We start from the raw sequence: 23,032 nt of genomic DNA, 5'->3' as shown, positions 1-23,032 counted from the left end.
CCATGGGTTGGATAATCCAACTTATTTCATTCCAAGCAAATAACCATGGTGCTGGTTTATTAAATAACCATTTTCCCTATTAAACTGAAATAACATCTTTTCTTCATCCCTCCCTTTTCTGATATGTGTATGTGTATGTGTGTGTGCACACAATGCATGTGCACATGTGTAAGCCTGCATGCCTACTGTCTTCCTCAAACACTCTCCACCTTATTTTTGACACAGGGTCCCTCACCCACCCTGGACTCACTGACTGACTAAAGTAGCTGACCAGCAAGCTTCTTGGATCCTCCCGTGCTGGAGCTACAGGTGTGCCCCGACATGCTTAGCTGTTGTGAGCGTTCTGGGGATCCAAACTCGGGCCTTCATGTTTGCGCACGGGGAACACAATCAGACTCAGCTACCTCTTCGGCTCAGCTTCTTTGTTTGCTGGTAAATGTCTGAGGACACTGTGATCTCTGGGGACACCATCTAAGCTGCTCTTAACTGTTTTAGTTATAAAGCCTGTGAAACCTATTTTCTTCTTCCATTTCCATTTCAAGGTGAAAATCCCAATGCCCTCCATCCCATTTAGATTCTGGGTAGAAATGTATTACATTGGAAAAATGTAACACTCCTTATTTTACCTGCATTGAGAACACCGTCTAATCTAGTATGTTCTCATCTGTTAGCACACATCCTTCAGTAAATTTTGTTAGTGACTATTTTTCTTTTCTGAATTTGTTACACATACTAAAATAAAGCAGATTAGAATTGCTGTTGTAATTTGTAAAAAGAAATGTTATATTTAAAGAAGTCAAGAAACACTGTAAGAGCTTGATATACTCTGAAGTGGTCCACTGTTGCCCACAACAGCTCTCGTCTCCAACCTTCCTGCCTCCCTCAGAGTAACAGGATAACATCACTTGCACGCAGACCTTTGTTCTGCCTCCTACTGTCAACCTGTCCCCCTGAAAACAAACCAAAGTGAGGGCAGTACAGTGGGGCCACCTCCTTGGTCAATGCTGGCATCTCCATGGCAGAGTCCAGGTCCCTCCATGTGTACTCACCGAGACAATCTGACTCCGTATTTCCTGCAGGTGATTCCGAAGAACCTTAATGTCCTTGGACCCAGAAGCCCCTGCATCCAGCACAAACAGCTTATTTGAGACATGAAGGTCATTCCCGAACCTATGGCAAAAGTGGGGGACCACATTAGCTCCGGTTCAACCTTAGGTTTTCCCGTGCAGGGGCTGAGCTCCTACTAGCCCCAGAGGCTGATGGGAAGAAAAGGGAGAGGGCCTAGTGACTGAAGCAGCTCTCTGTCCCTGCTGTTGGGTGAACTCTGCTGGTTCCTCTGGATGCAGTGTGTGGGAAGTCAGGGTACTCTTTCAGTCTTGTAAGCAGGAGTCTGGGATTTCAGCACAGGTAGAGGAAGAGACAGTAGAAAGACATCAGAGCCTCCTGATGCAAAGGCTTAAGTGTTCACTTTCCGAGGGAGGAGAGGAAATACTGCTGATGGTGGAAGGCTAGGATCACAAATAGAACAAGGAAGTTATACCACTCATCTAAAAATATTCACCTAAGACCTCTTTTCATAGCAGGAAGAAAACAGACTGCAGCTCTCATTGACAATTCAACGAGTGCCAGCATGTTACAGAAAACTGCAACTTCAAACTTTATGCTTTAAAGATTCATTTTTATTTTTATTTATGTGTATCTGTCTCTGTGTGTATGCCACCTGTGTTTGGGTGCCCACAGAGGTCACAAGAGAGCATTGGATCCCCTAGAACTGGAGTCACAAGCCACTATGAGCTACTTGTGTGGGTGCTGGGATCCAAACTCAGGACCTCTGCAAGAGCGGCAAGTGCCCTTAACCACTGAGCCCTCTCTCCAGCCCCAGTTCAACTTGTTAATGGAGCCTTGGAATATGCTATGGTTTGGATGTGGTCTGTCCTCCAGGGATGCCTGTGATATAGAGGCTCTGTCCCCAGTGAGGTGATGTGTGTTAATGGGGTCTTTAAGAAGTTAGGATTAACTGAAGGTCGAAAGTCTCAGAAGTACTGCCTTGCCAAAGAATTACTGTAGCTTCCATGGGGTCTGTGCTGTCTCAAGAGAGCCTACCTCCCAAATCCCTCCCTGAATTCCTGTCCTTACATGCTTTCCACCATGATGCCACCCACTAGGAAGTGATACGATCAAGGGGACCTCAGAAGAACTGATGAAAGAGGAGTTAGACTTCTTGCCTCCTAAGCTCTTAGCTAAGTGCCCCTTTTTATTAGCTACCCAACTTCAGGTAAATCATTATAGCAATGAAAAATTACCAATAGATTCCAAGTAAAAAGTTATATTTACCTCTAGTCCTTTATAAGAGAAACAAAGGTCTTATATAAAATACTTGACAGAAAAGCACCCTGATCTTTTCTATTCTGTTCTGTCCCATTCCACCCCACCCTAACCCATTATGGAGCTGGACATTAACCTAAGTAATTTCATAATCCAGTGAGTGTCTGCAACTTACATGTTAAGAAATACTAATCAAAGTGCTAACCATGTAAGTCCGGAGAACAGAAGTCACCTCTGTGTGGAGGTGCTTGGTGAGGTGGTGAGGGCAGGCTATGCCCTTTTACCATGTAGTCTCTGTGTCTAGCAAGGTTTACTGCATGTGTACTCATTGATTTGATGAAAATGAAAAATTCAACAAAGGTTCAATCAAAGATGAAAATTCCTTCCACCCCACCCCACCCCAGCATGGCCACTTGTCCCTTGCTGCATCCTCTCACCTGACCCAGTTTCCCAGTTCAGATGCTCACCCCATCCCACCAGCGGGCGGCCCTCACCTGTTCCTGATCTCTTTCAGCAAGGATATATCCTTATCATATCCAAACTCGCCTCCAGCAGGCCGGGGGATATTCATGATGTCAGCATGTGTGGCCACCAGGACAACTCGGAGCGGGTTCTTCAGCTTGCCTCCAAATGCTGAGGGAGAAAGTGCACCCTTTGAAAGTCTGATCTCCTCCCTGGCTGATTCTCCTGGCCCAGAGGGAATGTGTTGGCCTCATGCCTAGACCGCCTGCCTGTGCAGATGATATGCAACCTGCCCACAGACTGGACGGCAGCACTCTGGAGTATGTCCCTGGCTCTGATCCTCCACTACAGTTCTTAGCAGAGTCCAGGGCAAACTGCAGCACAGAAAGCAGCTCTCAGGGCCTCCCTTAAAGAGGCAACATGCACGAGGGACATTTGCAATCGGGGACAGCTTTCACAGAAACAAAGAAAGCCTTCTGAATGCAGCCACACACTGGAGAAAGCCCAAAGACAAGCAGTCTCCAACTCACACTGACAGAGCCACTCCTCACAAAGTGTTTTAAAGAGATGTGACAAAGGAGAAAAAAGAAGCAAAACTATATCTTCCAGATCAGTCCTGCTGATGTGATAAGTCTGGGCTTTTTGTAGAAGCAAGCTGGCTGCTGAGCATCACCCTGAACCAGGGAGAAACCAGGTGGAGGCAAAGCCATCACCGTCTCCTCTAGCCAATGTGCTGAGGCACGCCACCAAGGACTTTTCACAAGGGCTGTGTGGAGGTGAAGATAGAGAGTTAATCCCTCCTGCTGATGAATGGCCCAGTACTTTCCAGAAGGGAGCAGAAGCCATGGATGGAGGACTCCACTGTGCACTCAGCAATGATGACTTGCTGAGGAAGTGCAGCAGGGGTGAGAGGTTCAGGACTGGGAGGAAAACACAGCTGGGATCCCCATTCTGTGGGGTCTGAGTGTGGCCAGCGTGAGGACCCCAAGAGAAACATCACAGTGGAAAAGAAGGAAGGACCTTGCTCACCTATGGGTTCTTCAACTGGGACCAGAGACTTCAAGAAACTGAGCCAGAAAATCACTTGGTTCAGCTGGATCTCATAGGGTTCTTCTAGACTGAAAACGATGACATGGATGGATGTGGGGTCGTTGGCAGCAAAGTAGTCATAGCAACAAAAGTACACAGGGTTTCCAGAGAACTCCCATACACTGAAATCGCCAACTCCTTAGAAAGAAAACAAAGGCTGCAATCAGGAAACTTCAGTGGCTGTTAGCATTCTCAGGACTCTGCACAGGGCTTGTGACATCTGCAACATGCGTCTGTGTACGTACACAGGGACTTATACACAGGTCCATATCCAGTGCTCTATGCCTGTCTCTCTCCACCTATGTCTACATGACTCCCTCATAAAGGTTTTCATTAAGATAGCTCTGCCTATATCTACAGCATATTTATTCTAAATTCCTGGGAGATATATCTGTGCGTTAGAGGTGTGTGGGCCAGAGGCAGATGTTTGTATATAAACAAACTTTGTGTTCCCCTTTCATATTATCATATAAAGAGGGAGAGGGCCAATGAGGGAAAGAAGAGATCAGTCCTGTCAGATTCCACAGAATCACATGATTTTAGACACACACACACACACATCCTATAAACTGGAGGCTCAGCACAGCGTGGAAAGTTCTCCAAACAGAAATAGGACTTTCAGCACCAGAGACCTGGTTTGTGGTGGTGATGTCAAGTGAGGCCCAAATACAAGTTCCTCCTTTCTTCATGCTGCCGGGCCAGCTCTGTCCTGGGAAGCTGGGAAGAAACAGCTTGAAATGGAGGAAGTAGAATGGACTTTAATCCTGGTCATTGGGACCAGGAGCTCTCAAACTTGGTCCCCTCCAGGGAAATCCTGGGGGATACAGCAGTCTACACTGTTACAGATCTCCCAGGTGATTCCTGAGCCGGCTGGTGTTAAACAGTCACAGCTTCAGGTAATGTGATGTTTTTCACTAGGTACAGGATAATCATAGGGCCTCACCAGTGTGTCTAACTTGTGACCCGTGGGCCACATTCCAGTATAGCTAGGAATGTGGTTCAACACACGTGCAAATGTTGTTGTCACATCACAGTGTTGAAGGGTTGGACACATCTGGACATGATATGATCATCCTGCTATGTTTCTGAAGGTCTCCCCATGGCAGACATGATTGCAGCCCTTCACTACACATTCCTCCCAGTGCCTTTTGGGCATCCCCATCACTCTGTCACTGTCCCTGCTCCCTGCTGAGGATTTGTGAGCTGCAGGCTGCATCCCCAGTGACCTGATGGGAGGCTGAGAGGTGGGGCGTGGTGGGAGGTGGTCAGGTGCAAGGCCCTCAGGAAGAAGTTAACACCTCATTACTTTAGTGTCTTTTGAAAGTAGGTTATTATGAAGAGAGGCTGGCCACACCCCTGGGCTCTCTGGCTTTCTTTCTCAGCATGTACCCTCTCCTGTCGTGATGCTATCTACTTGCAATGTGAAAAGGGGACCCTAACAATAGATGGAGCTGATGGGGCCATCTGACGTTGGCTTTTCAGCTTATCTTTCCTTTATAAAGTACTCAAGGACTTGAGTGACAAGAGCAGAAAATGGAGTGGTAGGACAGTGATACCTAGAAGGGAGTTCACTTTTGTAACCATACCTGAAAATGGAGAATCAGCTTTAGAACTGGGTAACAGACAGAATTTGGGAGAGTTCTGAGACACAGGCCACCCACCACTCCCATCACAGGCCAAGGGACTTAGGAGGGCAGTCTAATTTCACAGAGCAGAGCTCAGGCAGTCCTCACAAGCTCACCACCCAGCCACCTCAGGACTCTGATTCCTGCTTTATGTTGAGACACTGTGGGTGCTCCAGTCATGTGACTTCAGACTGGGAGCAGACACATCTGGCATCTACATGGTGCTGATTCTGCAGGCATGCAGAATGCTCAAGGGCCATGTGTTACTAAAACTTCCAAGGAAAGTTGAGAAACCAGGCAGGGGCTGTCACACCTGGGGAAGAGACCAGAGCGCCTAGTGAATTCATGGGGTGGGCTGCAGCTGGGGTGCAGCTGGGGCTAGGGGAAGGCAGAGCTCCCAGCATGATGCACTGCTATCAGCTGGCAAGAGCTTCGGGCACAAGATGCTGCTGGACTTGGAGACTAAGGTTTGATGTCTGCTTTGATGGAGTTACTTCCGTCTTGGGCCAGCTAGCCTTTCTTGTTCCTGTGTCTTCCTTTTGGACCTGGAAGGTTGGTCTTACCCCTCCCCCGACACCACTGTGTCTTGGGAAAGTAGTCAACCTGTTATTTGACTCACATAGGTTCTTAGCTGCAAGGAGGTTAAGTCTGAGATGAGACCTGGACGGGCTGTTTTACTGAAGTTTTTGAGATGGTCTCACTCTCTAGCTCAGGCTGGCGTTGAGCTTGTGGTGAACTTACTGCCTCATCTTGGGTGCTGGAAGTATAGGCATGCACGGCAGTGCCTGGTCTGGACTTGGGCTCTGAGGTAAGATTTTGGAACTTACGGCAAAAGAATGACTGAACTATGGGGGCAGGAACTTCGGCGGCCGGAAGAGCATACTGGAGCCTGGCTGTGGCTCATGCAAGAGAGCCCTGCTCTACAGTGTGGGGTGCTAAGAGGTGAGGGGATGCTGAAATGTGATGGCAGAGGAGGGTGGTGAAGTCACTGGGGTGCTGCACGGAGGCTCACCTAGGTTACATCAAAGTCCCTGTCTCATAAGCAAACAGACAACAACAAAACACTCAGAGAATTCCCTGTATGTATGCCACAGCATTAGGCATGACTGTCAATATGTTAAACATCACCTTGTCAAACTTGCTTCATCAAACTATGAGGGTCTGTGTGTATCTTTATATCCCCACCTAAACTGGCATTCGATTCTACATTTCAAAAGGTACTAATCACCCAATCAGTCATTTACTGGGTGCTAGGTTTTTTGCTAGGTGCTTCCTACCATGTGGTTTTGCTTTTAGTGTGTTGCCAGCCAGCCATGGTTCAAGCCTGGATTGGCCCCATTATTGACTTCCTTTGGATGCAGCAGATACTGCTTAGTAAAAGCTGCTTTTGGGTAATGACTTGAAGCCCTGTGAAAGAAAAAAACAAGTTCCTTCCCTCAGGGTAGGTAGGGCGTACCGTTCAAATAAGCATTCTGGATGTCGATGGCCTTCGTGGACTGGTCGTCAGCCGAGCAGTGTAGATGGTGAGATGGAGCCACAAACACTTCCAGCATCCCTTTGGTGAGGCCTGGCTCGAACATCATGCTGCGGCTCCTCACACTCACATTCTCACAGCCGGGGTACAGGTTGTTAATGCTCACTGAGACTGCAGGCCAAAGGATTAGGACTCAGGGAGAAAGGTGGATGGTAAGGGAAGAGGTGGATCCAAGGAAAGGAAGGAGTGTAGGGTCGGGCGATTAGATGCATGTGCATTTCAGTGTATCTTTCCACAGACTGAAAGCCTCACATGAGCACTGGGGATCCCCAGGAATGTCTCATGCCCAGCACCTGTGTCCAGGACAACCACCTGGCAGAAGTGGACATCCTTAGTGGTCTGTGGGCACAAGCTAGCAGAGGATGGCAGGCAATATTGGCGGGAGGCCTTTCCTTCCTACACTTCAGTGATAAGTGTTCATGGCATGGATAAAGGGCCGGGACAGGCTTGTTCATAGCAGGATAAAAGTAATAGCTTATGAAACCACAGAGAGAAAAAAATTGTTGACTACTGCCCTCTAGTGACAACAAGAGGCAGACTTGGAGGGAAAACCTATTTTGATCTGAAGGTCATTAGCAACTTCCTAGGCAGGCTGTCAAGAGCAGGCTGTCAAGAGTTCTTCCCATGATGTTGGATGTCTCCCTTTATCCTGTACAGAACAACAGAACAGCCACAGTCCCTGAAGGGGGGCCACAAAACAGAGTAAGACATGTGGCAGCCAGTGACAGTGTGCGTAAAGTTCGTTGGAAAATCAAGTCCCCGCCAGCCTGAGTCACCCCAGTGTGTGAACTCAGACCCCACCCCACCCCCAATGCTTGTCTCACTTCAGGAGCACTGTGGATTTCTCCAGTGGTAACAGGACCTCAACCTTTGCCTTCAGGCATCTCTCACCCCAGAGAATGTAAAACCCAGCAACTTCAGGCGGCGTGGCCACCCCCTGGAGCTCCTACCTGTTGGCTTAGCAGCCAGGGGCGATGGTGGGAAGCGGGTGGAGTTGGTGGAGGAGAGTCTGGGCCTGCGCCTTCTGAAGAAACTCCTCAACAGCCCACATTTGAGAGATTCCACCAGTGTGGATTTCCCCGATCCCGAGTGGCCAAACAGCTTGAGCTTGATTCTTGGCTGGAGATTCTGCGTGGGTCGGAGTTGCTGGATGAAGAGTCCTCTGTGTGTGTCCTGCCAGAGGAATAAGAACCCCCTCACCCTTAGTCAGGGGAAAATTGAAGCTCTGAGCAGACTGTACCCCATGGGCCTTGTGCTTTCTCGTCCTGGGTCTGCACTTCCTACTGGAATCGGGAATACATTTCCTTGCTGTTTGCACAGAAATGTTTTTAAACTCAGGAAAGCACACAGCATGGCAGTCACCATTCTGAAGGGTGGGCTCTGGGGGGGTTCCAGGCTATCCCCTTGCTGTCAACCATCTCTGCTCCCCCACTTCAGAGCCCCTTTGTCATCCCCAGGAGTCCCAAGCCCATTAGCAGTCACTGCCCTCTCCATCTGTTCAGCCCCTGGCAACCTCTGTTCTCTGACTCTGGATCTGTTTCCATGGAATCTGGATCCTAACAAATTGGGTGGAAAAACCTGTGAAGCATCAACTTAGACATGAATTAAGATGAGCCCTGTCTTACCAACTAGGGGTCTGTTCTTCTGTGTGGAGAGTCTGAGGTATTGGTGGTACTGTCATGGCATAAGAAGGTAGAGCCTGCCCCTTTCTGGGCTGTGAGGTGGTTCCTTGAGGGCCAGTCATGGTACATGCAGGGCCTGTCTCTCTTTGTGTGAAATTTCTGGTTCCTTTCACAAGAGAGTCCAAGCCTGTTCTGGTATGTTTGAAAAGTCTGGTTCCTTTAGGGCCACGCCCGAAGGAGACTGGGGAGAAGGCATCACAAATGGAGACCACCTGCTGTGGGACAGCAGAGTGGCAGTGCTCTGCCTGTGGGGAAAGCAGGACTCTCCTCAGCACGGAATCATCCTCAGACTCACTCACTCGTCCATAAACACAGTGGTCTCCAAGTGTTAGGCTCAGTGCTGAGACCTAGGCAATTGAAGCTGTCAGATCCTTAGTCTTGAAGAGATACAGCCCTCTGGACAAACTGACTTTGAGCGTAACATCTGTACCCTGGATGGGATGTTTTGTCAGGAGGCAACATCATCTCTGTCCTCAGGCATCCTTCATGCCACAAGGTCTCATCCTGACCTCAACACTTGTCTCATTTTTATCATCTGCTGCTCTTTCCCTAATGAGGATCTGTTTGAAGCAATTACATGAAGTGATTGCATATCTCCTCCTTCACCAGGTCCCAGGAGTTTCCCCTTTATTGCAGCCTAACTTCCTTGCACACCACAAAACTCATCTGTCTTTCATCTCCTCCTGCAACCTTCATTTCTAGCAGGCTTGATCCATGTGTGGCTCTCCATCATGACCCAATAGACTGAGTTCTAGCCTCCAGACCAGGAGCCAAGTGAAAGGCAGAGCTGGCATCCCAGCCCTGGCACACACCAAATGATTAGCAAACAACTGGTAACATCAGATGAGACCCACAACAGGGCATCTCACCGAGACACACGCCTGGCTGGGTTCTAAGTCCTGAGATGCTCGTTCTCTGCTGACCCCTTCACATTGAACCATCATTGCTTCTCCTGTTAATTACCTTGTGGTTGGAACCAGACCTTTCTCAGCAGTGGTGACACTGCCCCCTGGTGGGCACTATGGGGAGAGATGTATTTTAGGTCCCACAAAGTGAGGATGCTTGGGCACCAGATGGAAAGGTGTGCCTCTCTATACCTCCTCCGGTGAAGAATATTCTGAGTCCCTGGTTGATCAGGGTTTACACATGAGAGAAATCTTCTGAGAAGTCATCTCAGTTTAGGACTTAGCACATTTTTGCATACAACCTGGGGAGGGAGAGGGGTGGAACACAGAGTTTTCCGAGATTATGGGTATCTTATAAATTGGTGGCTGGCTCACACAGTATTTAAATCTTTTATTTACTTATCTTGTGTGCATGTGTGTGGATGCTGTGGCACACATGCAGAAGTTAAGGGCAGCTTGTGAGGGATGTTCTCTCCTTCTACCTTGTGGGTTCAAGCTGACACCTTCATTTCCTAACCCATCTTCCTGGCCTTATCTAAATTTCTGTTTTACCTTTATGCATTGAGACTGACGGCCCTTTGCTTAATCCTAAAATTGAGCTGTTCAAGTTGCCATGCTAACAGTCCAATTAGCACCTGTGGTAAATGCTCTCAGTAACTCCAGGGCAGTGGTAGGCTCTCCCTAGACCAGGAGCACTAGGCCCCATGTCCCAGCATGTTCACACTGAGACACATCATTTCTTCCAAGTGTGTCCACTTCCCGGTTGGTGAGATTCCACTGAGAAGTGTCTGCAATGTTCTCCTTGGTGACATGGCGTTACAAAAGGCAAGCTGTGAACTCTCGGGTGACTGTCACAGAAGCTGTGTCTGCTCCTCCCCTTTGTCGGATAAGGAAACTGAGGCTCAAAACAGCCCCAAACTGTTGCCCAAGGACATGGATCCTCTATCCTTGTGAGTGTGAAAGGGAGGTGAACAGAGGGGAGAAATGGACAGAGACGAGCGGACGGAAGGCAGAATCTCAGGCTGTGTGCTGCAGGCCCAACACAGTGGACCACATAAGGCATCCACAGCCCATCTCACTGGAAGACACATGAACTCACTATGGGGGCTTCTAGACTTTAGTAAGAATTTATAAACCATCACTAGAAAACTGTGCAAGGTGAGAAAAGACCCTCCCTGCTTATTTTTCCACAAGGTGTGGCATGTCACTTTGGCACCTAGTGGTTTTGCTTCAGAGGCAAACCCATTCACGTCTGGGAGCAGTGGAGCATGGTCATCTGCCTCTCAAGAGCGGGAGTTGGTCATTCATCTCTGAATCACATGCCAACAAGCTAATTAATAACTGACTTCCACACATCCTGTTTTATAAAAGAATGCAGTGTGCTGCTAAATTTACACCTTGGCTTTTATGAGGTCCTGAACTCGGGGTGACCAGGCAAACAAACACATGTTCTCACCTTTAAAGTGGGGACACAGATATCAGACAGGAGTGGATTTCCAAGGAAGGAACCCCACCTAGATCACCCCCTGCTGCCTATGTTCAGGTCCCTTTCATGGCTTTTTCTGTCCACCAAGAGATGGCAACCTTGGCCAAGAGGCTCTGGAGCAGTGGTTCCCAACCCTCCTAATGCTGTGACCCTTTAACACAGTTCCTCATGGTGTGGTGACCCCCAACCATAACATTATTTCATTGCTGCTTCATAACTGTAATTTTGTTACTGTTATGAATCATAATGTAAATATCTGTGTTTTCCAGTGGTCTTAGGTGACCCCTGTGAAAGGGTCATTCGATCCCCAGGTTGAGAACCACGGTTTTAGAACATAAGCCAACAGGAATACTTTCTCATGAAGGCAGGCAGAGAACACTTTAGTATTGAGCAAGAAAAAGCAAAGAATCCTAATTCTCGTGTCTGAGGGAATCTTACTTCATCCTGCAGGATGATCACTCTTGCTTCTCACTTCGAACCCTGAATATAAACCCAATGCATTGTCACAACCTGCCCTTGGCAGGCGTTTCTCATAGCCCTTTCACTTCTGGCCACTAGATGGCAGAGCAGGGACAAGCTGAGGTGCCCAGAGGGAGCACCCTGGAAGGCAGTTTTTAATCAACCCTGTGAACTGTTTTCCTACCCTAAGGAACTGCTCCAGACCAGTTCTAGAAGGTGCTATGTTAATTGGTTTGGAGCGAAGCACAATTATAGCCAACCAAAGTGAACACTTAGCTGATGGTCTGAGACTGGACTTGGCCTCAAACCCAGCCTGGCCAGGCCCTCAGTAGCTGGGCCAGGCAGGAGCTTTTCCACCCAGCATCCCTGGGGAGTAGCAAGCTGGGGTAAGGTGCTACTTCCTTCTTTCTCAGGTCCTACAATGTTCTCCAGTGTGTGTCCCTTGGGTCTGTGGGTGTGACTGGGCCACACACAAGGCCTAGGGCATCAAAGGTTTGGGTGAGTCCTCTCTGTGCAGACTAGACACCATTTCATAAGACACCTCCCAACACCAAGGAGTGCAGGTTTATGGAACCTTCCACGTGGCTGTGAAGGGGGGTTGCAAGACAGGTTACACCCACCACTGGAGAGCTTTCATTGCTTGTTTTAAGTGCTTGCTTAGGTAGTTATTCTTTTTTTTTTTTTTTCTCCAAAGCTCACAGGGCAACTGGCCTGCACAGTCCCTGCCAAGCCCAGCGCCACACTGGCTGTCAGTGGCTTCCAGGGCTCCCTGCCTCTCCTCAGATCCTCCCACCACAGCCTGAACTTAGCAGGTAGGCCTCTGGGTTTGCAGTTTTCTCTCTTCAGCACTTTTCCCCTGGCAAATTAGCTTTCACTTCCCCCAGGAAAGATGACTGAACCCACAGACTGAAAAGGAAGCGGGCAGCAATCTGGAGGAGCCAGATAAGAGCCCCAAGAGGAGACAGTGGCTTCCAGCACATGGCAGGAGCTGTTAGACCCAAATGGAAGGAGTGAGGATCCTAATTATGCAAATGCTTTTCACTCCTGGTGAATCTAAATTCTGGGCAACACCCAACGTTGTCCATTTTCCAAGACATTGGAGAAGTGGGCACTTTTCATAACAGTTTAAGGGAAAATCTGATTGATATGACAAATCAAGTAAACTAAGTCCCCAAAGCCCTGATAAACATGGAACTTGCAGGGACAAAGGTGGCAAAAATGGACTTCAAGGCCAAGTCTAAAGCAGCCTACTCCCTCTGGCCATATTAACCTTGCATTTAGATGAGGAGACTAGGTCTGGCTAGGCAGCACAGTCCAGGTGTGTAGGGTGGAGGGACTATTTCCTGGTAGGAATCGTGTGTGTGTGTGTGTGTGTGTGTGTGTGTGTGTGTGTGTGTGTGTGTGTGTGTGTGATAGAAGGGACACCTTCCTTCTGTTAGTTCCTCTGGCAAGCACCAGCCAGGCGGCAGTTGTGGGGCTTCCAGACTCCACCAAGCCCAGTGTGCTGCTGGGAACTAGCTCCACAGATAGAGGTGACTCACGGAAGGGACCTACCTGCGGGTTCTTACCATATAAGGATTCCCTCCCACATCTGACTGTAAGAGCCCAGAGTGATGTCACTGAGCTGGGAGAAGACACACATGGCTGGCTGTCAGAGATAGTACCAAATGTTCCAAATCCTCCATATTGAACTGGGACAGTGTAGACTCCACACAGCTCAGCCCTACCTCGTGTTCTTAATTATCACGTAACCCTGGCCTTGACCTGGGTCCCTAGTGGTGACCTTCCAAAAGAGATGCTCCTGAGGTCCCCTGAATGCAAGGCTGCAAAGCCCTCCCTGGTCCTGTGTCGGCCCCTCACTGCAGTGATGCACGCGCGGACCCTCTGACTCTTGTGTTCACTTCCACTGGTGGTGGTGACGTGACGGCTTTGGTTCTATTTCCATAGGCCAATCTCCTTATTTCCTTCACAGCGAAGGTTCAAAATTACATTCCTAGGAGGTGAAAACCGGGGGTGATCCTTTGATAACTGCAGTGACCACACGGGACGGCCCCAAGTGAGGAAGGCCAAGGCCCACCTCTCCCCTGAGTGGCTCTAAGACAGGCAGGGAACGCAGCACAGTGTGTGGAGGTAACCTTTGGTTTTCACAAAGGAAAGAAAAAGAGAGAGAAAGAGATGCTGTAACAGGGCCCTGGAAGCCAGGGACCAAAATACTCTTCAAAGACAGGCCTTCCCACCCACCTGTAACGCCAGGAGAACCCTGGTGAGAGCTCTGAGGAGCATGGTAGAGAAGGTAGAAGAGTGGAGCGGACACTCTGTGGCCTTCCCTCTTTCTCCCACTGTGCTCTTTTGAACACTCTCTCCTCCTGGCGACCCAAATGAGAACCTCAAATAAATGTATCCCCCCGACCTTCTCTGCGGGTACTGGATTCTGAAGCAAGCCACTGCCGTCCCCCCTCAGCCCCTGAGGCTGTTGCTTTGACTTCTGAAACCAGATCCCTCATTGGGTGTTTCCCAATGTTGATGAATCATTTAGTTCAGGACTCTGAATGACAGGATGGATTAGCAGGGCTCTGCCTCAAACCAGCCAGGAGGCTGCAGTCTAGAGACATGTGAAGGACAGTGAAGGCAAGTGTGTGTCCTGCTGAACAAGAATTCTATAAGATCCCGCCTGATAGAACAGAAACCTCAGCTCATCACAGTGGGGAGTAATACGACCTGCTACAAGGCAGGGCGGCTCAGCAGACTCACTGTGATGTCCTCCCGTGGTCTGGGAATACACAGTGCAGAGGCTCTGTGCCCACAGAGACCAAGGAAGCAGGGACACTGCACGAGAGACGGGACTCTTGGCTTTGCACTGACCCCTTCGATCTCTCTGAGGCCAGGTTTCCCACAGAAGCATCCTCCTCTGTGAACCCCGGGCATGTAAACTGACAGTGGGTTGTCACCACAACTGCCACGGTCCATTCTAAGGATGCTCTTCAAGGTGCCAACCACAAAGGAAACCATGTGGTGCTTCCCGTGTGCAGGTGCTATCCTCAGGACATCATTTACCTCAACTTTCAACTCTCATTACCATTCTCTGAGGTAGCACCTCTTCCCATGGGTCAAATGCGGATGCTGAGGCACAGATTTGGTGAGCAATGGGCCAGTTCTTCCAGCAAGAGCTTAATGGGGCTGAATCCAGATTCCAGGCCACCTGCGCTCATTAGGTTTGCCAGCTTGATATAAATTAGAATCACCTCAGAAGAGGGACCCTCAATTGAGGAATTGCCTTCATCAAACTGGCATGTCTATGAGGTATTTTCTTAACTAATGATTAATTTGGGAGGGCCTGGCCCAAATTAATCCTGGGTTCTATAAGAAAGTAGACTGAGCAAGCTATGGGGAGCAAGCCAGTAAGCAGCACCCCTCCACACTAGGAATGGAAATCAGGGCTTCTAGAATGTTCTGTAAGATCTCTACCAACTGAGCTACATCCCCAACCCTAGGGTAAGGGTTAAAATGTGCAGACAATTTATCTATTTATCCTTTCGCTTCAGTCTAGAAACATCCTAAGCATTAAACTCTTGTACTTACAACCTCTTCATAGGTATTTGTAAAGACCAAACACCATCCTATTCCCTTAGTGTTGGTGACCTGATGTGTCTAATTTTTTCTACTACACTTTAAATAGGACTACAATGAATATGTGTGTTTTAACAAATAGATATCCTAACCAAAAGGGTTTGGGGAAGTCTCTTGATGCATGAAATGGGCTGCAGATCTCACACCTGTATTTACTTATTTTATGACTTTATAAATTTTACAATGCTGTTGTGATTTGATCAACAGGAGCTTAACTGATACCTGGGAATTCAAAACAAAAGAGTGAAAGAAGCATCATCAGTGTTCTTCCCCCTCAACTGTAGGGGTGTGTGATGGTTTCAATGTAATTGCCCCCCATAATCCCACAGAGATCAGCACTATTAGGAAGTGTGGCCTCGTTGGAGGAAGTGTTTCACTGTGGAGGTGAACTCTGGGGTCTCCTTTGCTCAAGCTATGCTCAGTGTGGTATACAGTTCACTTCCTGTTCCCTGTGGGTCAAGGTGTAGAACTCTCAGCTACCTCTCCAGCACCATGTTTGCCTGCATGCCTCCTGCCACAATGATAATGGACTAAACCTCTGAAACTGTAAGCCACTCAATTAAATGTTTTCCTTTATAAGAGTTGCCATGGCCATAATGTCTCTTCATAGCAATAGAAACCCTAACTAAGACAGGATGGTTAGCACAAAAACAATGGGGAACATCAGACTAGCTTGTGTGTCTATCTATGCATCACCTGCCTGCTGCCTGTGGAGGTCAGTAGGGGATGCTGGGTCTCCTGTAAGCATGGGGCTAATGGATGGTTGTGAGCTGTTAAGTAGATGTTGGGAATTGAACCCTGATCCTCTGCAAGATCAACTAGTGCTCTTAACCACTGAGTCTCCAAGCCCAAATACATTTTTTACAGCCAACTGTATAATAAACCCAACAGGTGCTTTTGCATGTGTGTGCCAACTTATAGGACAAGGACAGATGCTCTTCCTAAACCTAAGCCCAATGCCTCCTTCTGATAGTCCACAACGAAAACACCAAGAACTTCTCACACAAAATGAAGTCAAGAACTTCAAGTGAAGGCTCACCTTTCGCAGTCTTGCTAGCAGCCCCGCTACATGCTCGTGCTGTTCTGACTTGGCCAGGTCCTCAGCCGTCTTGCCATCCTGTAGGAGACAGGTGATCAGTGCCTTTCCCCTGCAAAGCAGAGCTGCATGTGACCCAAACACACCAGCTCAAGGAAGAAACAAGCACAGCAGAGTCAGAAGAAAATCAGGTAAAAGACCATGTCCTCGCATGTTTTCCTGTCCAAGGAATCCTTAATTTATTTTGTGGCCCAGGAAAGAAAGATGTCAGAGCTAGGAATGCAGCAGGGTCCTGTGGTGACAACAGAAATATGCTCAACCCACAGGCTCCGCACACACTCATTCTCTGGCTTATTTTCCCTGCCCTGAGCCCCTGTCTCTAACGCAGCAGTTAAGCGTGTCTGCTTCAGTGTAAGCTTTTGTCTTTCAGTTCCAACACGTACAAACCTGGCCCTCAGACAACACTGTGGCTGGCAATTGTTGTGCCTTCCAAAGAATGCTTGGTCCAGCACAGTTTGGTTTAAGGTTGCCCTTGGTCTAGCATGGTTTGGTTTAAGGTTGCCCTTGGTCTAGCACAGTTTGGTTTAAGGTTGCCCTTGGTCTAGCATGGTTTGGTTTAAGGTTGCCCTTGGTCCAGCACAGTTTGGTTTAAGGTTGCCCTTGGTCTAGCATGGTTTGGTTTAAGGTTGCCCTTGGTCCAGCACAGTTTGGTTTAAGGTTGCCCTTGGTCTAGCACAGCTTGGTTTAAGGTTGCCCTTGGTCTAGCACAGCTTGGTTTAAGGTTGCCCTTGGTCTAGCACAGTTTGGTTTAAGGTTGCCAACAAACACAGAGCAGGGACCTAAGAGCCCACAGCACTTTGACCCTCACTGTTTTATTACAGACTCTTTATGGAGCCGTGGTTTCGTATGAAGGGATTTATTCTTATTTCTACACCCTGGACAAGAACATCTCCTGAGAATCTTCTGGTCTAGACCTGACCCAGTTCACAGTGAAGCATAATCATAACCTCACAGTCCCTCAGGGAGACAGGAGCTGTGGCTGTACCCCTCCACACCAAGGGAGATGGACGCACTGTTCAGCTGAAGTTTTACTCAGCCCTAAGAAGCAATTTTCAAATAAATAAAGACACCTTTTCAGCAGAAGAAAAATAAGTCTATGGCTTCATTATCAGCATTTGGAGGTAAGCCATCCCATGGGGGCCTGGGACACACAAAATCTGTCTGCCTGCCATCTTCTTCAGCTCAAGTTGCTCTTGAGATACTCATGGGGTCTCTCTAGACCAGCAATTCTTAATCTCAGCTCTACTGGACTACGTACTTCTCTGCTGTGAAAAGCCATTATCCACCTTACACAGTGGTTAATAACACTCTGCCATCTACCAAGATGCCAGTAACATTCCTCAACATCTAGCCTGAAAGTCACATGTCTCCAGATAATTCCAAGTGTCTCCTGGGGACAAAACTGCCAGGCTGAAGATAAAGTGTGTGTTCCACAGGGGGGTGCTGCAGAGCCAGGGTCACCCCGTTCCTACTGTGTCCTTAAAGTCCTGAGATGGACCCAACACCAGCCAGGCTTTCTCCTTCGCTCTAGGATGAACTGAGTTCCTTATTGGACACTGCACCCCCAACCAGGAGTTCCCAACAAACTGTGTATTTGTCTGGGATGACTTTGGTGAGGATAAGCACTGAGGAAAGGGAGGAGAAAGTGGATGACTGCCCCGGACTTTCCAAGGTGACATACAAGGCTGAGCTCTGAGGACATGCAGGTCCAGAGACATGGAGGTGGGCCTAGGTGTTCAAGTAAAGCTGCAGGCCTGGGACCCAGGAAGGAACAGAGGGAAGAGCCACGGGCAGGCAGAGACACAGTGTGTCAGGACTAAGACACAGGATTAACAGGAGTCACTGGTACTTGCTGAGCAGGACAAGAAGTCAGTGAGAAGAAGAGACTCAAGAGAAGGTTATATCCAGAGAGAGGAGGCACCATGGAGTCAAGCCAATGGCTCCTCGGGCGGCTCTCCGAGTTATTCCATGGCCCAGGTGGATCTACAAAGGTCCTATAAATGACTTACCACACTTTGATCATTTTGATGACATACGATTTCATTTTATTTTTGAGATAGGGTCTCACTATGTAGCTCTGGCTGTCCTGGAACTCTCAGATTTGCCTTCCTCTGCCCCCCAAGTCCTGGTATCAAAGGTGTGTACTACCACACCCAGTCGCTTCTTTTGTAATCTCTGTCTTAGTTTATACTAAAAGAGACAACTTCCTAGGGGAACTGGGGCCTCTGCTGAGTCAATGGTCGAGAAAGCCAAGCCCGTGGAGGGTGAGGAGGCAGGGAAGTGCAGGAGCACTCAGAAATCATTCCCAATGACCCAGTCGAGATCAGACTAGGAGAATAAAGCTGACACTAGGAGGCGCTGTGGAGCCAAGTGTTGCTTGCACAGTCTTCTCAGGAGTCAGAAAAGGTTACAGCTCTGGCTGTCCCATAGGACAGAAGCTCCAACCACAGGTCAGAAACGTGACCCGGAAACACAGCGCAGAATGTCAGCGCAGAACACACAAAGGCACTAAAAACTTGGCACACATGAGAGAATATGAAAGATAGTAATCATCTCAAAATACTCCTGTTGAAATGTGTGCATGTACTGCTGAAATTTGTTTCATCTATTTCTTCTTTAACGTAGTTCCTAGAAGATTTGAATGACAGTCTGGGCTTAGTCTTTTGGCGATGTCCTCAGCACATGGTCACCCCACTCCTCACACAAAGTCATCACTGCTCCAAGAGGAAAAGGCCTGCCTTCCCCTGGCTGGAGTGCCACATGCCACAGGAGGCTCTCAGTGCATGGTCCCTGGAGCCCTTACAGAAGTAGGCGGCCACCAAGCTCAGGCCTCTGTATTTGGTGCTTTCTCTGAGCCTCTGATGACTTCTGGACTACTCAGTGGCCACACTCCATGTGCCAGCTCCTACAGAGGGGTCAGTTCCACCAATTTCCCAGGACCCAACTCTTGTCTGCCATCACTCTTGCCTCACTCAGGGACTCCAGATTGACAATTAAGACTTTGATCAGCACCCCTCTTTCATTTTCTAGAAGTTTCCCTGTGTCTGGCATGTCTGAGTAAATGGTGAGGCTAGTCGAGGAGCTATAAGGCGTGGACAGAAAACCCTGAAGAGTCCCTTTAGAAGCTGGAAGAGGCAGGAACCAGAGAAGAGGGTGGCACATGCAGGGTGGCCGTGGGGAACAAAGGAGACAGACACCACAGGCAAGCATGAACTGAGAGGACCATGGGCTCACAGAGGAACAAAGGGACCACATTTCTGGCTCCAACAGCTGATAGCATTCCAAAGTCATCCTTGTTTTTATTTTTTCCTATGCAGCGTCATCCGAGACAAAGAAATATCTTTTCCTCTTAAACCTGTGCATGATGCTTTATTGCAGGACAACTAACCTGTGGGTAAGGAGTTGGTATATAGATGGATGAAGTCACCTCGAGCCTAGTAGGTCCTTGTAAGGCAGGAGTGAACAAGTGCCCTGAGAAATGCACCCATGCTATGCAGAGCATTATTAATATCTGTGCCTGCAGAGAGCCCAACACTGCACAGAACAGAACTGTTGCATCTTGAGAGTGAATGGTACTGCAAAGACCTACATGCAGACCAGCACACAGGTGTTGGGGACTCTGCAGCATGCATAGCCAAAGACCATGGGTAAATGAATGTGAGTGGCGGTGCTACAGGGAAGCTTCATTTACAAAAACAAGCAGCGGGCTGGATTTGGCTCTGTGGGCCGCTTGGTTAAGATAAGACCTTGAAGATCGCCAAGAACCAAACCTGAATTTCCTATCTCAGAGCCTCAGGTGGGTTGCCACATCAAATACCATGTGATCACCTTTACAACTGACTGTCAGAAAAGCTAAGATCTGTGAATGTCAAGACCCCACACAAGCAGTCAACCCACTGTTGGGCCAGCAACAACTCACGAAATTATTTCGTGGCCACAACTGAACTGCCACCTCATCTTGTTGGGCACTCTCTGATCTCTGGTATTTTATGAAATGTGGAGCAAAGGGTTTCTTCTGCTGTTGGGGTAACAAGCCAGAAATGAGAAGTGAGAGGAATGGATTGCATCATACTTAAAAGTAATTTTCAGGCACAAAGGCAGCCACTAAACAGTAGACAGCACCCCCTTGTCTGCTCAGGACCCCCAAGGCTGCACAGGGGATCCAGCTCCTCCCACAGGGCACTGAGCCTCTGTGCCCTGGGGCCAACGGGAAGCACTTATGAAAGAGAAATCCATACGTGGAATGGAGAGCTAAGCGGCACTGTTGTGTAACACGGTAAACAAAAGGCCAGTATGAGCCAGCGGGTCGCTGGCGGAGCGAGGCTGGCGAGATGAGAAAAGGATGAAACATTAACTAGATATTAAACTGGGTCTGTGTGGGCAAATGTTTATGTAACTGCCGTGGAGGGTTAAAGCTTAATAGCAGCCTGTCTGCTTCAGAATGCAGTTGCCAGGCAATACCTTTCTCCCCGTGCCCTTGAGGCATGAGAAGTTTCCATGGCTCTCTGCAGCCAAACACCTGCACCTGCCTAGTACTCACCGAGGTCAGAGCCTCCACGTTGGCGCCCATCAGACAGAGGTAGCGGACCACATCCAGGATCCCGTTGTTGGCTGCAAGGTGAAGAGGAGTACGTCCATACTAGGAAGAGAAAAAATACCAAAGGTGTTTTCCTGGCTGCTGCATGCAGAAGCCCACAGTTCACAGCCGTTGTTGTTGAGGGAGAGACAGTATTATATAAGGGGCCTGGGTCCATCAGAACTAAAGAGGAGGTTCTGGCTCCCACTGAGGCAAGCCTGCCAGAGAGAACATTTTCAAGCACTTTGAAGTTGAAAGACTCGCTTCAAATACACCTTGAAAAGATGAATGAGGAGGCTAGCCGCAGGATAACCAAATTTCCTGCTGTGCTGGCAGAGAGCAAGGCAAGAGGCAAGAACGTGAATGTCCAGACATCCATGTGTCCTGCACCATACAGTTCAGATTCAGAAAGCCAGGGAGGCAAAAGAAGGGCTGTGGAGGGTACTCTAAAGAGGCCAAGCTTTGAGACCACGCCCATCACGGTGTTAATGCCTGCGGTTCTCAAACTGTGTGCCCTGAGCCTTGAGGATAATGAAGGCCATTTAAGGTTTGAAGGATATGGGGTGAGTCTCTCCTCCAAGTATCTCAGAGTAGGGATATTAGACTGCCAGCTTTCCTCCCAGTGACACTTGTCTTTGCAGGTCTGCTCTCAGGAGTTGGTGGCCTCTACACTAAGAAGCAAAGGTCTTGAAAGTGGGGACTGGAGTGATGGCTCCACAGTTAAATGAACTCGCTACTCTTCCAGGGGATCTAGCACTCACATGGTGGCTCACAACCATCCTTAACTCCAGTTTCAGGGATCCAACACCCTCTCTGATCCCACGTGGCACCAGGCACACATATGATGCACAATAACACATGCAGACAAAATACCCATACACTAAAGTAATAATTCTTTAATGTTTAAGTCTTAAAAATAATCGTCTGAAACAGGGAAGAGAGAGAGGCACCCAGCCCTACCCAGTCAGAGAAGCTGTGCAAGACTCAGCAACCGCACACCCTGGTGACTGATCACGTGAGGAGTAAGAGCAGGCGACTCCTCTCTGCAGGCATTTTGTCTTTCTCAGAGGCTGCTAAAGTTTGGGGGCTAAGAAACTCCATAAACACAACAGTGAAATAACAAAATCACCAAGACACCACGGAGGATGTGAACAGTCAGGTCTTGGGAATATTTGCTTACACAGTGTTTATTTTTACATGGGTCAATACATTGTCGTTTTAAGTGTTTAATATAGAAGGAGTGTGGTAGAAACTTAACTCCTCAATGCCACTCCACCTCTTCCCCACGCTACCCTGCTCTGCGCTCTCTCTCTATTAACACACTGGAGCATTTCCCTCCCGGTTCGCATCTATGAAGTTTTTGGTAAGAGACAGTAACTGAATTGGCGAGCACATAATCATATTCTTTGTTCCCTTACTAGCTTATTCACCCGACATTGGTGTTTCTGACACTGTAACTAAATCTACGGCATGCTTCTGAAAGCCTGCATGCTACTCAAGCCACGGTGACTCCTGTAGCCAGCCCGCAGGGAACAGAACTGGAGGCAGCGTTCCACTGCATCCCTACCGCAAACAATGCTGTGACGTGTCATCCTCTTTACTTTAGAAAAGTTTTAACTTTCAAAATTGCAAGAGTTAATGTGAGAAGAGAAAGCGATAGCTCTGGAGATCTAGATGAAATGTTTGGAAGATGAAATGTAAGGGAGATAATTCTGACACAGTTTTGTCAGGGGAAGAGAGACAAGGAAGGAAGAAAAGCAACAAGGAAACCCACCCTGTCCATGGACCTCAAACAGAAATCATCAAGGAAACCCACCCTGTCCATGGACCTCAAACAGAAATCATCAAGGAAACCCACCCTGTCCATGAACCTCAAACAGAAATCTTAGGACAGGGCCTCAGGTAGCCTGAGCTGGCCTTGAACTTCTAACCCTTCTGCCTCCACCTCCCTCCAGTGTGTAGCACTGGACATGACAAAATTCAAATTCCTTAGTGTTTTACTCTAGGCTTTTCACATCTGGACCCCAGGGTTCCTCCCAGCTTCATTTCCCCCTTTCTCCATCCCCTCTGCCCTCAGGACCCACACACCTGTGCCATGATGTGCACTACAGTGCTCAGGAGCTGTGCATCCGGCTCAGTCTGAAGTTGCCTCTCCTGACCTCTTCA

At 48.5% G+C, this 23,032-nt stretch overlaps 1 protein-coding gene across 4 annotated transcripts in view; it reads right to left on the bottom strand.

Annotated features, from left to right (window-relative positions):
• The window catches only part of Dapk1 (death associated protein kinase 1), a 159,019-nt gene that overhangs the window by 6,568 nt on the left and 129,419 nt on the right, over positions 1-23,032 (bottom strand). For 2 of the 4 annotated variants that reach the window (XM_076573521.1, XM_006981704.4), the window contains exons 17-23: positions 20,831-20,929; positions 16,234-16,311; positions 7,986-8,208; positions 6,958-7,146; positions 3,817-4,014; positions 2,820-2,958; positions 1,050-1,170 (exon numbers count right to left, since the gene is read on the bottom strand). In XM_076573521.1, the coding sequence (XP_076429636.1) occupies positions 1,050-1,170; positions 2,820-2,958; positions 3,817-4,014; positions 6,958-7,146; positions 7,986-8,208; positions 16,234-16,311; positions 20,831-20,929 (1,047 nt within the window). Of the gene's footprint in view, positions 1-1,049; positions 1,171-2,819; positions 2,959-3,816; positions 4,015-6,957; positions 7,168-7,985; positions 8,209-16,233; positions 16,312-20,830; positions 20,930-23,032 lie in introns of all 4 variants that reach the window. The other 2 variants (XM_076573519.1, XM_076573520.1) reach the window with 1 other exon arrangement.

This window comes from Peromyscus maniculatus, chromosome 5 (genome assembly GCF_049852395.1).
Source record: "Peromyscus maniculatus bairdii isolate BWxNUB_F1_BW_parent chromosome 5, HU_Pman_BW_mat_3.1, whole genome shotgun sequence".
Taxonomy (NCBI): Eukaryota; Metazoa; Chordata; class Mammalia; order Rodentia; family Cricetidae; genus Peromyscus; species Peromyscus maniculatus.
Note: the sequence above shows the minus strand (reverse complement) of the source record. Positions and strands in the feature narration are given on the sequence as shown.